Source organism: Astyanax mexicanus, chromosome 14 (assembly GCF_023375975.1).
Source record: "Astyanax mexicanus isolate ESR-SI-001 chromosome 14, AstMex3_surface, whole genome shotgun sequence".
NCBI classification, from domain to species: domain Eukaryota; kingdom Metazoa; phylum Chordata; class Actinopteri; order Characiformes; family Acestrorhamphidae; genus Astyanax; species Astyanax mexicanus.
Genome location: NC_064421.1, coordinates 250,001 through 263,169, shown reverse-complemented (window position 1 = coordinate 263,169; position 13,169 = coordinate 250,001). Strand labels below are relative to the sequence as shown.

The 13,169-nt window shown below is 43.5% G+C and overlaps 2 protein-coding genes and 1 long non-coding RNA gene across 7 annotated transcripts in view; 1 reads left to right on the top strand and 2 right to left on the bottom strand.

Moving 5' to 3' along the window:
- Nucleotides 1-13,169, top strand: part of kif26ba (kinesin family member 26Ba) — a 94,982-nt gene that overhangs the window by 19,890 nt on the left and 61,923 nt on the right. For all 5 annotated transcript variants that reach the window (XM_049463477.1, XM_049463476.1, XM_049463475.1 and 2 more), the window contains exon 3: nt 10,771-11,331. In XM_049463477.1, the coding sequence (XP_049319434.1) occupies nt 10,771-11,331 (561 nt within the window). The remainder of the gene's footprint in view (nt 1-10,770; nt 11,332-13,169) is intronic.
- LOC125780976 (uncharacterized) lies at nt 2,171-2,797 on the bottom strand. The gene is made up of 3 exons (XR_007424020.1): nt 2,572-2,797; nt 2,320-2,400; nt 2,171-2,256 (listed from the first exon to the last, which is right to left on the bottom strand). It is a non-coding gene; the product is annotated as an uncharacterized LOC125780976 (long non-coding RNA).
- On the bottom strand, nt 6,144-8,486 carry LOC125780972 (uncharacterized). Its single transcript, XM_049463485.1, has 2 exons — nt 7,409-8,486; nt 6,144-7,322 (listed from the first exon to the last, which is right to left on the bottom strand). The coding sequence occupies exons 1-2, from the start codon at nt 7,652-7,654 to the stop codon at nt 6,657-6,659; spliced, it is 912 nt and encodes a 303-aa protein (XP_049319442.1). The 5' UTR covers nt 7,655-8,486; the 3' UTR covers nt 6,144-6,656.

Sequence of the window (13,169 nt, the reverse complement as noted above, 5' to 3'; positions counted from 1 at the left end):
CCTCATTTCCAGAACACCACGCCCATCAGTGTAGATATATTCAGAAGATCTCCTGCAGGAGGAAATGCAGGTTCTATGTAGAAACATGAATACTTTAAGAAGCATTGTGTTGCCTGATCTGGTTCTGATGTGTTTGTAGTTTATGTAGGAGAACGTTGCGTAGACGTTTCTTTCTCCTCTCTGTTTTTCTGCTGTTTGTCTTTAGTTTTAGTGTTTTGGCGTTCGGCCCATGGCGGCTAATTTCAGTTAATTTCAGAACAGCGGGTCTCTCAGCGCTAACTGAGAAGTGCGGTGGTTTTATTACTCTCTCGGCCGGATCGGAATACGAGCCAAACAGCCGAGTTTTATTACGAGTTGGACGGGAGACGATGCATCTGTAATACGTCTCCAGACCTTATCAAACACAGCTTTTACCCTCCTGCCCCGCCGAGCTGCAGCCGGGCTACGCTAATGCAAATGGAAATGATGTGCCTGTTTTTCTTGGTCGTGTTTTTCTGTTTTCTCCTCATAGAATAGAATCAGGGAAGCGTGCCAACAGCAGGAGAGACCCTGAGAGCCGCCTGAGCCCTCGTCCTCCTCCTCTTCCTCCTCTTCATCCTCTTCCTCGCCTCCTGCTCTCACGGCTGTAGTCTCGTGTTTTTGCTCACGCTTGTTAGTGTTGGTTTTCTGAGTAACAAGGTCGTCTTTATTCAGCGCGCTTCAGCCCAGCGCTCAGATCCCTCCCAGCAACGTCCACTTAAACTATACAGCACCAATACAGAGTCACACATTCAGAATCATGCAGTAACTTAAAGGAGGAGAACTCCGGTGTAAAAGGAGTTATTGTACTTTTATTGTAGTAAAACATGATAAAAGTTCTTATCTTTGATGAATAGCTCACCTCCGTTCTCCCACAGTGTTCAGAGATCCAGAAATTTTAACAGTTTCTCCAACAAACACCCTTCAGACTGGGAGATACGGAGCATAATTTACCCTGATAAATCACTTTTTACACCGTTATCCAGCTCAAAGTAGCTCCACACCTCCTTACTAGAATCCAGAGAGCTCTGATATTTAAAACGAAGCATTAATAACTTAAAAAGTGCAGAAGAAGCTTATTAAACACCACTGTTTACATCCCATAATACTACTAGCTTCAGCTCAGAGTGCGGCCATCACTGTACTGATAATGACATAGACATATATATACATAGACTCTGCATAGCCTGCCACACTATGTGGAGTCTATGTATATATATATATGTTATTATCAGTACAGTGATGGCGGTGCTCGGAGCTGAAGCTAGCGTTTTCTAACAAACCACTGAGACCTTCACAGAACGGTATATGTAGGGTGTATGTCGAGTTTATGTAAAGTGTGTGGAGTGTGTGTAGAGTGTGTGTATAGCGTGTGTGAAGTATAGTGAGGATGTAGAGTGTGTGTAGAGTGTGGAGTGTGTGTATAGTGTATTGAGTGTGTAGAGTGTGTGGAGTGTGTGTGTAAAGTGTGTGTAAGAGCTGAACTGTAGGGTTCTTGTGTATTTGATCAATAGCCCTCTGTGTCACAGGGACGGGGGCGGGGCAGGGGCGGGGCTTGGTGTCCCTGGGCGGAGCGTGGGTCAGTAACTCTGGTTTGTTGATTTAGGAGCAGCCGGATCAGAACCTGAACGGAGTCTTTGTGAGAAACCGGATCAGAACCCAGAGAGCCTGAATGAAGCTTCTCAGAGACACGAGGAGACGAGTCTCAGCCAATAGAAACACCAGAACCTTAATCAGACTGTCAGAACCATCAGATCAGAACCATCAGAACCATCAGATCAGAACCATCAGAACCATCAGATCAGAACTATCAGATCAGAACCATCAGAACCATCAGATCAGAACTATCAGAACCATCAGAACCATCAGAACCATCAGATCAGAACCATCAGAACTATCAGATCAGACCACTGCACCTTTCTGGACCCAAACATGCTCTTCAGGGTGGAGTTTTTTGAGGTTTTCAGACAGTGTACTGTACAGTGGGTTACAGGACCTGAAAGAGGACAGGGTGTAAATGATAGTGAGTGTGTGTGGTGATGGAGGTGTGAAGGTTTTGATCTGATTAGAGTTGTTTAGACGCTGTGAGGAGGATCTGAGATGTTTGGAGTTTATTTGATTTTATGGTAAATCTGGTTTCAGAACTTCTAAAAACAGACCTGAGAAACTCAGAACATCAGCTTTACCTCTGCAGAACCTTCAGCACAGAACCTACAGAACCTGCAGAACCTGCAGAACCTACAGAAACTTCAGAACCTACAGAACCTACAGAACCTACAGAACCTGCAGAACCTTCAGAACCTGCAGAACCTACAGAAACTTCAGAACCTACAGAACCTACAGAAACTTCAGAACCTTCAGAACCTGCAGAACCTACAGAAACTTCAGAACCTTCAGAACCTGCAGAACCTGCAGAACCTACATAAACTTCAGAACCTGCAGAACCTACAGAAACTTCAGAACCTACATAAACTTCAGAACCTACAGAACCTTTAGAAACTTCAGAACCTGCAGAACCTACAGAAACTTCAGAACCTTCAGAAACTTCAGAACCTACAGAACCTTTAGAACCTGCAGAACCTACAGAAACTTCAGAACCTACAGAACCTTTAGAAACTTCAGAACCTGCAGAACCTACATAAACTTCAGAACCTTCAGAACCTACAGAACCTACAGAACCTTTAGAAACTTTAGAACCTGCAGAACCGATAGAACTTTCAGAACCTACAGAAGTTTGGAGAATCAGTGGTTTCCCACAGTGTGCGGAACACACACATTACCCTCAGTCCGGCTTTATCCTCCTAAACATTACCTCAGTCTTTAATTATGGGATGTGGAGCCGAGAGACCAACATCTGGAGACACTTTAGTAAAGCAGAGCTGTAAACCCAGAGCGGTGCAGAGAAACCAAACACCACCAATACTACCAAACACCACCACAAAACACCACCAACACTACCCAACACCACCACAAAACACTACCCAACACCACCACAAAACACCACCAATACTACCCAACACAGCCGCAACACACCACAAAACACTACCCAACACCACCACAAAACACTACCCAACACCACCACAAAACACCACCAACACTACCCAACACAGCCGCAACACACCACAAAACACTACCCAACACCACCACAAAACACTACCCAACACCACCACAAAACACTACCCAACACCACCACAAAACACTACCCAACACCACCACAAAACACTACCCAACACCACCACAAAACACTACCCAACACCACCACAAAACACTACCCAACACCACCACGAACACTATCCAACACCACCACAAAACACAGTGTGTGCATTGGTGTATGTAAGTGTGTGTGTGTTAGTGTGTGTAAGTGTGTATTAGTGTGTGTTAGTGTGTGTAAGTGTGTATTAGTGTGTGTAAGTGTGTATTAGTGTGTGTTAGTGTGTGTAAGTGTGTATTAGTGTGTGTAAGTGTGTGTTAGTGTGTGTTAGTGTGTGTTAGTGTGTGTAAGTGTGTATTAGTGTGTGTAAGTGTGTGTTAGTGTGTGTAAGTGTGTGTTAGTGTGTGTTAGTGTGTGTAAGTGTGTGTTAGTGTGTGTGTTAGTGTGTGTTAGTGTGTGTAAGTGTGTGTTAGTGTGTATTAGTGTGTGTAAGTGTGTATTAGTGTGTGTAAGTGTGTGTTAGTGTGTGTTAGTGTGTGTTAGTGTGTGTAAGTGTGTATTAGTGTGTGTAAGTGTGTGTTAGTGTGTGTAAGTGTGTGTTAGTGTGTGTTAGTGTGTGTAAGTGTGTGTTAGTGTGTGTAAGTGTGTATTAGTGTGTGTAAGTGTGTGTTAGTGTGTGTTAGTGTGTGTAAGTGTGTGTATTAGTGTGTGTTAGTGTGTGTTAGTGTGTGTAAGTGTGTATTAGTGTGTGTAAGTGTGTGTAAGTGTGTGTAAGTGTGTGTTAGTGTGTGTAAGTGTGTGTTAGTGTGTATTAGTGTGTGTTAGTGTGTGTAAGTGTGTATTAGTGTGTGTTAGTGTGTGTTAGTGTGTATTAGTGTGTGTTAGTGTGTGTTAGTGTGTGTTAGTGTGTGTAAGTGTGTATTAGTGTGTGTAAGTGTGTGTAAGTGTGTGTTAGTGTGTGTTAGTGTGTGTAAGTGTGTGTTAGTGTGTGTTAGTGTGTGTAAGTGTGTGTAAGTGTGTATTAGTGTGTTTAAGTGTGTGTTAGTGTGTGTTAGTGTGTGTAAGTGTGTGTAAGTGTGTGTTAGTGTGTGTTAGTGTGTGTAAGTGTGTATTAGTGTGTGTTAGTGTGTATTAGTGTGTGTAAGTGTGTGTTAGTGTGTGTTAGTGTGTGTAAGTGTGTATTAGTGTGTGTAAGTGTGTGTAAGTGTGTGTAAGTGTGTGTTAGTGTGTGTTAGTGTGTGTAAGTGTGTGTAAGTGTGTGTTAGTGTGTGTTAGTGTGTGTATTAGTGTGTGTAAGTGTGTGTTAGTGTGTGTTAGTGTGTGTAAGTGTGTGTTAGTGTGTGTTAGTGTGTGTAAGTGTGTGTAAGTGTGTATTAGTGTGTGTAAGTGTGTGTTAGTGTGTGTTAGTGTGTGTAAGTGTGTGTTAGTGTGTGTTAGTGTGTGTAAGTGTGTGTTAGTGTGTGTTAGTGTGTGTAAGTGTGTGTAAGTGTGTGTTAGTGTGTGTAAGTGTGTGTAAGTGTGTATTAGTGTGTGTAAGTGTGTTAGTGTGTGTTAGTGTGTGTAAGTGTGTGTTAGTGTGTGTAAGTGTGTGTAAGTGTGTATTAGTGTGTGTAAGTGTGTGTTAGTGTGTGTTAGTGTGTGTAAGTGTGTATTAGTGTGTGTAAGTGTGTGTTAGTGTGTGTTAGTGTGTGTAAGTGTGTATTAGTGTGTGTAAGTGTGTGTAAGTGTGTGTTAGTGTGTGTTAGTGTGTGTAAGTGTGTATTAGTGTGTGTAAGTGTGTGTAAGTGTGTGTTAGTGTGTGTTAGTGTGTGTAAGTGTGTGTTAGTGTGTGTAAGTGTGTGTAAGTGTGTATTAGTGTGTGTAAGTGTGTGTTAGTGTGTGTTAGTGTGTGTAAGTGTGTATTAGTGTGTGTTAGTGTGTATTAGTGTGTGTAAGTGTGTGTTAGTGTGTGTAAGTGTGTGTTAGTGTGTGTTAGTGTGTGTAAGTGTGTATTAGTGTGTGTTAGTGTGTGTTAGTGTGTGTAAGTGTGTATTAGTGTGTGTAAGTGTGTGTAAGTGTGTATTAGTGTGTGTTAGTGTGTGTTAGTGTGTGTAAGTGTGTATTAGTGTGTGTAAGTGTGTGTTAGTGTGTGTTAGTGTGTGTAAGTGTGTGTTAGTGTGTGTTAGTGTGTGTAAGTGTGTGTAAGTGTGTATTAGTGTGTGTAAGTGTGTGTTAGTGTGTGTTAGTGTGTGTAAGTGTGTATTAGTGTGTGTTAGTGTGTGTAAGTGTGTATTAGTGTGTGTTAGTGTGTGTTAGTGTGTGTAAGTGTGTATTAGTGTGTGTAAGTGTGTGTTAGTGTGTGTTAGTGTGTGTAAGTGTGTGTAAGTGTGTGTTAGTGTGTGTAAGTGTAAGTGTGTGTTAGTGTGTGTTAGTGTGTGTAAGTGTGTATTAGTGTGTGTTAGTGTGTATTAGTGTGTGTAAGTGTGTGTTAGTGTGTGTTAGTGTGTGTAAGTGTGTATTAGTGTGTGTAAGTGTGTGTAAGTGTGTGTAAGTGTGTGTAAGTGTGTGTTAGTGTGTGTAAGTGTGTGTAAGTGTGTGTTAGTGTGTGTAAGTGTGTATTAGTGTGTGTAAGTGTGTGTAAGTGTGTGTTAGTGTGTGTAAGTGTGTGTTGGTGTGTGTAAGTGTGTGTTAGTGTGTGTAAGTGTGTGTAAGTGTGTGTAAGTGTGTGTAAGTGTGTGTTAGTGTGTGTAAGTGTGTGTAAGTGTGTGTTAGTGTGTGTAAGTGTGTATTAGTGTGTGTAAGTGTGTGTAAGTGTGTGTTAGTGTGTGTAAGTGTGTGTTGGTGTGTGTAAGTGTGTGTAAGTGTGTGTAAGTGTGTGTTAGTGTGTGTAAGTGTGTGTTAGTGTGTGTAAGTGTGTGTAAGTGTGTGTAAGTGTGTGTTAGTGTGTGTAAGTGTGTGTTGGTGTGTGTAAGTGTGTGTAAGTGTGTGTAAGTGTGTGTTAGTGTGTGTAAGTGTGTGTTAGTGTGTGTAAGTGTGTGTTAGTTTGTGTAAGTGTGTGTAAGTGTGTGTTAGTGTGTGTAAGTGTGTGTTAGTTTGTGTAAGTGTGTGTAAGTGTGTGTTAGTGTGTGTAAGTGTGTGTAAGTGTGTGTAAGTGTGTGTAAGTGTGTGTAAGTGTGTATTAGTGTGTGTAAGTGTGTGTAAGTGTGTGTAAGTGTGTGTAAGTGTGTGTAAGTGTGTAATGAAAAGCACTGTCACCTTCAGTAAGCTTAACCATAATACAAAAACAGTTCAAATTGTAGAAAATTCTTCAGATTGTTCACATGCACAGAAATATATGCAGACACACACAGATGCTGCCGAATATTTTATTGTTCAGTAAAACAAGTCAATGCAATGCAGCAGAAATACATTGGAACAAACAAAAATATGCTCACAAAAACAATAAACTGAAAAAAATACAAAAGAAATCTGCAAGAAAAAAAATAGAAAAAAGAGGCAAGAAAAATAATTAGACAGCTTCTTGTCGTACAGCTGGGTCTGGCCACAATGCCACGTCCACATCACAGGCAATATTGTCCTTTGCCAGACATTGAGGGAAGAAGCGTCTTGAGTGCCTTATCCATCCCTGAATTGCACCCACATCAATTTCATCACATGCCTCTTCCATAGCCTGCAGAAGAGGCATGCGCACAAAGGGCTGCCGGTCATATACCTTCCACCGCCATGCTGAAAAGAACTCTTCTATGGGGTTCAGAAATGGTGAGTATGGTGGGAGGTATTGCACGAGAAATGGTGGGTGGTCAGCAAACCAGTTTTGGACTGTGGCTGCACGAAGAAAGCTCACGTTGTCCCATACTACAACGTACCTGTTTCTGTGACGGTCTGCGTCATTCATTCGCTCTGGTATGAGAATGTTGTGGAGTCTACCCAGAAATGTGAGAATATGGGCTGTGTTGTATGGTCCAAGGTTGGCATGGCGGTGGAGGACACCATGCGTATTGGAGATGGCAGCGCACATTGTGATGTTCCCACCACGTTGGCCAGGAACATTTATAATTGCTCTGTGGCCAATGACATTTCTTCCCCTTCTTCTGGTCTTTGCTAGGTTGAACCCAGCCTCATCTATAAAGATGAACTCATGTGGAGTTGCATGAGCATCCATTTCCAGTACTGTCTAAAAACAAAGAACAAAAATCAGTGAACATGGTGTTATCCAGTACGCTGGTAAACAATGTGTACTGTAGTCAATATTGTACTTACATCCACATATGCTCGTCTGAGCTCTTTGTTTCTTTGAGAGTTTCTCTCAAAAGGCACTTTATAAAGTTGTTTCATTCTGATTTGGTTTCGCTTGAGAATGCGAGCCAATGTAGAAAGACTGACTTGTTGAATGTTGCTGAATATTGTGTTTTCTTGGATGATGTGGCTTTGAATTTCTCGTAATCTGATTTCATTATTTGCCCTAACCAAGTTTACAATGGCAGCTTCTTGTACCGCGGTGAACATTTGGCCCCTTCCTCCATCATGGTGGCATCTCTCAGTCCTTTAGAAAAAAGAAACAAAAAAAATCTATATATATACAGGGCTTGGACAATGCTGCCTAAAAGGTATTTCCACACACAGTACAGGAAAATAATCAGGAAATTTGTACAGTTAGTGCATGACATCAGCCATAGTAGCCAAAAAAAACAGGTGTCACTCAACTGATACCCCCGACTAAGACATGTGGTGTACCACATAATGTGAAATAAATTTTGGTTACATACCTGTTCTCCAGTCTAAACGTCCGGATGACAGAGGCGACCGTAAAGCGGCTCAAGTTGGGCTGAACTCTCTGTCCAGCTTCTCTCATTGTCAGCCCATGGTTGATGACATGATCAACTAAGGTTGCTCTGATTTCATTTGAAAGTTGTCTTCTTTGGCCTTGAATTCCTCTAGCAGCTCTACCCCTACCTCTAAATCTTCCTCCACCTCTCATTCTTACCCTGCCTCTTCTTCCCTCTGCAGCAGCTTCCATTGTTGTTATAAAAGAAAGGCTCACCTGTGGGCTTTTTATAGTGCTTACCTCCTGATTGAAGTGCCAACAATTAACCAATGAGGTGTTTGGCCAGGTGGCACATATATCGTCCAATTAGCTCATGTTTTGTCATGTTGAATGGCAGTGTTTTGACATGGCAAACATGTGACTTTATCTCAGATTGTTGTGTGTTATGTAGAGAATCGTGTTCAGTGCAGTTAAAAAGTGCCATTCTGAATTGTAAAATGTGTGTAAAGCAGAAAACGTGTTTAGAGTTTTGGATACTTGAGAAGAGGTTATACTCTCTGTGTGTCAGTTTAAAAAAATGTGCTATTCGTGTCATTATAGTGTCTCAGCAATTGGAAAAAACTGTAGTGTGTGTGTTAGTGTGTGTAAGTGTGTGTTAGTGTGTGTAAGTGTGTGTTAGTGTGTGTGTTAGTGTTAGTGTGTGTATTAGTGTGTGTAAGTGTGTGTGTTAGTGTGTGTTAGTGGGTGTGTTAGTTTGTGTGTTAGTGTGTGTTAGTGTTAGTGGGTGTTTAGTACTCTGGTGATGAGCGGTTCTGGTTTGTGGGTCAGTGGTTATAGTTCCTGCGCCGGTTCTGATCTTTAGTCGGGTGTTTCTGTTCCTGCAGCTCCTCGTAAAGCAGCGGGACCCCCCCTCCTCTACAGGACCCCCTCCTCTACAGGAGGAGACACTGAAACACCCCGTTAACCTTCAGCGCTGTTTATTACCTGCAGCTAAATAAAGCAGCGGCGGGTTGCCGTGTCCCCACAGCGTCTCCATGGTAACGACTCCTCTGAGCCCGCAGGACTGTTTCCTGTTTTAGAGTGGGTCAGTGGGGGGCGGGGCCTGAAAACAACCTCCTCCAGGAATAGCTCCTCCCCCTCAGCATCCGGGACTTTCAGGAATAAAGCATGATTAAAATGTGGGGGGCGGAGCTTAGTGAGGAGCATCAGAGAGGGCCATCTGCCATGTAAATGAGTTCTGTTCTCATTGGCTGTCCTGTATTGTAGCTTATTTAAACAAAAAAACATAAGCAGTCTGAGGGGAAACATCCCTTATAATGATAGTGTGAATGGGTGGAGCTAAACTGCTGTAGGCTGAAATAATGAATGGGAGGAGCTAAACTGCTGTAGGCTGAAATAATGAATGGGAGGAGCTAAACTGCTGTAGGCTGAAATAATAAATGGGTGGAGCTAAACTGCTATAGGCTGAAATAATGAATGGGAGGAGCTAAACTGCTGTAGGCTGAATGAATGGGTAGGGTTTATATGTTTATACTGTGTTATGGGTTTGTTAATAAAGTGTTAAGACACAGGGGTTGAGTGACGGGTGGAGTGACGGGTGGAGTGACGGGTGGAGTGACGGGTGTATTGTGAGAGTGTGGTTGCAGATTTACTCCGACAGCACGAATATGTGGTTTTAATTAGAACAGTCTCGTCTGTGTGTGTGTATAATGCGTGTGTGTGTGTGTGTGTGTGTGTGTGTGTGTGTATGGTGAGTGTGTGTGTGTGTGTGTGTGTGTGTGTGTGTGTGTGTGTCTGGTTTTGATTAGCTGGCACGGTGCCCTGTGTAATCAGGCAGTGGTGGGGCGGGGCTGGGGGTGGTATGGGGGCATTAGAGCTGAACTGGGGGTAATTCTATACTGGCTGGTTGGCACAGTGCCGCTCTGATGCCCGCTGGGCACCTGGGCAGAGAACCTGCTGCTGTTCATTAAGGTGAGACCCGGCAGGTGAACCTGTTACACCACCTGACCCTGGATCAGCTCACTGTAACTCCATTAAAAAATATAATTATTATGATTACAATTTAAGAAGAAAAATAAATAAGCTGTTATTATTATTGTTATTATTATTGTTATTATTATTGTTATTATTGCTATTGTCTATAGAAAAGTACATTAACTTAAGAAAACATGAGTGAACGTGTACAATAAAAGCAGTGCTCAGGTGTTACCAGGTGGTTGCTTTGGTGTTGCTTGGCAGTTGCTATGAACTACCTGGTGGATGCTATGATATTGCACTTAATTGCCAAATAAGTTGCCATGTTGTTGCAAGTAGTTCCTATATAGTTCATATGAGATCCTAGTTGGTTGAAAAAAGCAGTTGCCAAGCTGCTCCTACACACTGCTTCTATCCAGTTGCTAAACAGTTGCAATGATGTCAAAGGTGGTTGCTATACAGTTGCTAGGTGGTTGCTATAATATCATCTTCTTGCCTTGCTGCTTCAAGTAGTTGCTGCTCTGTTGCTAAGCAACTACCTTGGCATCACTGGAAGTTGCTGTATAGCTGCTTGAGCTGCTAGGTGGTTGCTATGGTAAGCTGTTTCCAGAGGGTGCTATGACCATGAACTGGCCTTAATTGGCGTGATCCGATACATCTGATACACATACAGAACAGCCGAGCATTTGGGCCAGAACTGGGTCTGGATTTGAACCGATGCAACCAATAGCGAGATAACGACTGACGACACTCCAGCCAATAAAACACCTGGATGCTACCAGCGCTTTTTATTATTGGCTGTTATTTTTGTTTATTGTTCTAAATGCACAACCAGCACTAACCAATTTCTCTCTCTTTCTCTCTCTTTCTGTCTCTCTCTCAGGACCCGTCTCTCTCTCTGCTGCTCCATGATAAGCTGCAGGTTCCGAGCAGTCCGCGAAAGGCGTGGAACGAGCGCGAGAGCCGCTGTGAGGTTTGCTCCACCCACCTGAGTCAGCTGAAGCAGGAGGCGGTTCACATGGTGCTGACCCTGGATCAGTGCGACCTCTCACCCGGGTCTCCTCCGTCTCTTGCCTCGCTTGGGGGTCCTCGCAGCGCTCAGCAGGGTCCCGCCCCGCCCCGGGACTGGACTTACCTGCCCTATCACTCACCTGCTTCTAATAGCCCCGCCTCCAATGGCTCCGCCCCCTGCAGCCCACACCACCTGATCCCAAAGCATGGTGCTAAACCCAGCAGCCTGGGGGTGGGCGGCGGCTCGGACAGGAAGAGTAGCTCACCCGCACACACCAACAAACCAGCTGGACCACCGGCGCCACACCTGCCCACCAGCCCCAATAACGGCAGCGCCGGACCACCACAGCAGACACACCCACACCTGGAGACCACGTGGTCACCTGCTGCACACCTGTCCCGTGCCAACGGGGTCACCCTGTACCCCTATCAGGTAAGACTTGGTGTTTAGTCTATCGGGGTGGGGGGGGGTCTGGTGCACTTTTGGCTGCTGCTTTGGGGGTGGGGTTTTCCCTGTTGCTTAGCAACACGATTGTTGTAACAGTCAGTCAGTTGTTATTGTAACGTTTTAAATAGATCACTTCTACTATTCAGTGACATAACTCCTGCATCTGGACTGCAATTGTAAAAACAGGAGGATCAGTGAGTTTTTAGGCTTTAGTTTTTCTCGGTCACATGACATCACGGCGTTCAGTAGCTCCTCCATTTCCACTCACTTTTGTGTTTTTAACGTGGATCTCCGTGGAAACCGTGGCGCACCCAAAGTGTAATTATGGTGTGCGGCAGTGGACAAATATCTATTTTATTAAAGGCGAGGAGACGAAACTCAGAGATGTGCGTCCGGACGGGACTAAAATTACCGGAGGAGCACGGAGTTCAGAGAAAAACAGTAGATAATTCAGCCTGTAATTTTCTCAGAGGACGACTGAGAAAAACACCTACATGATCGTTCTGGACAAGAATAAAATCACAGAGGATAAAAAAAAACCCATAAAAGAGAGAATTACCCAGAACCCCCTGAGAAACGAATATTGTCCGGATAGAACTATAGACCATGATCAAGAACAAACTAAATGCTTAATTGGTTCTTTACCCATGAATATTCCTTGTTGCCTAAATGTGAAATTCCAAACCAAAAAACTAAAGCAAAAATATCTGGGGTCATTTTTGAAACTTAGAAGCTCTAAGCTTCTGAAAACACGCCCCCAATTACACTTACTAAAGTTACTGCGTCATTACTCCATTACACATGGTGGCGCTATAATCAAATGAACAGGGTTAATAAACCTGTGGTGAAGAACACTGCTAATAAAACTGTGTGAAACTGAAACTTGCAGGTATTGGATTATTTAGGAGTATTTTATCCTCTTTAGTAACACAGATACTGTTTCGTAATGCCAATCAAATAATTATTTTTATTGCTTTGGTTCTATAAAGTTTATTTATGAATTAAGATTGAAGATTGTAAAAAGTGAGAACTCTTTGAAAGGTTAAGCGGTTCAGTACCGGTAAAGTTCTGACCCGTCTGTTGATGTCGGTTCTGCAGATCTTCTGTCTGGGTTTAGATTCACCGTAACTCTGTTTGTGGCACACGAGGAGCTGAGAACCTGATTAGTTAATTGGGTCTAGATAACGAGTTTATTGGGTTAGATCGGTGGATTTGAACCCCGGCGCCGCTGTCTGAACCACTGCCCTGTCCTTATCTGCAGTAATCTACATCCTCACGGTGATGTCCCGGTCACTGTCCACACCAGAGTTTAATATAGTGCAGGACAGAAGAAGATACTCATGAGATCTTTAGAGGAGAACACTGTTAGCAGCATTAGCAGTTAGCATGTTCTCCTCCAAGCGTGTTGAGCTCCAGTAGTGGTGTTGAGTTAGCGTCAGTTTGAGAAGAAGACGTGGTGGAGCTTCTTTAAGTGTGTTGAAGTAAAACCAAGCTACACTTTATCACCCCAGGTCTGGTATTATCCTGTGATCAGATGTTTCACCCACTGCTGACACAGATGTGCAAATGCACACATACAGCTTAACATACAGCCTGATAGTAAAGATACTGCTGAAAGAGAACAGGACTCTGTAGCAGACTGGAGCTCTGTGCCGGGTCAGCTACTCAGAGCTGGATGTGGTTTCCGGTTGAGAGTACGCTGTGTGGCTAGAGAGGACAGCTGTGCTCTCCCGGGGCTCCGGCAGCTGATGGCAAGAGCTCTCCTGATCATAGTGGCAGCGCTTTAGATCTCTGAACCAATCAGAGCCCTGAAAGGTGCTACA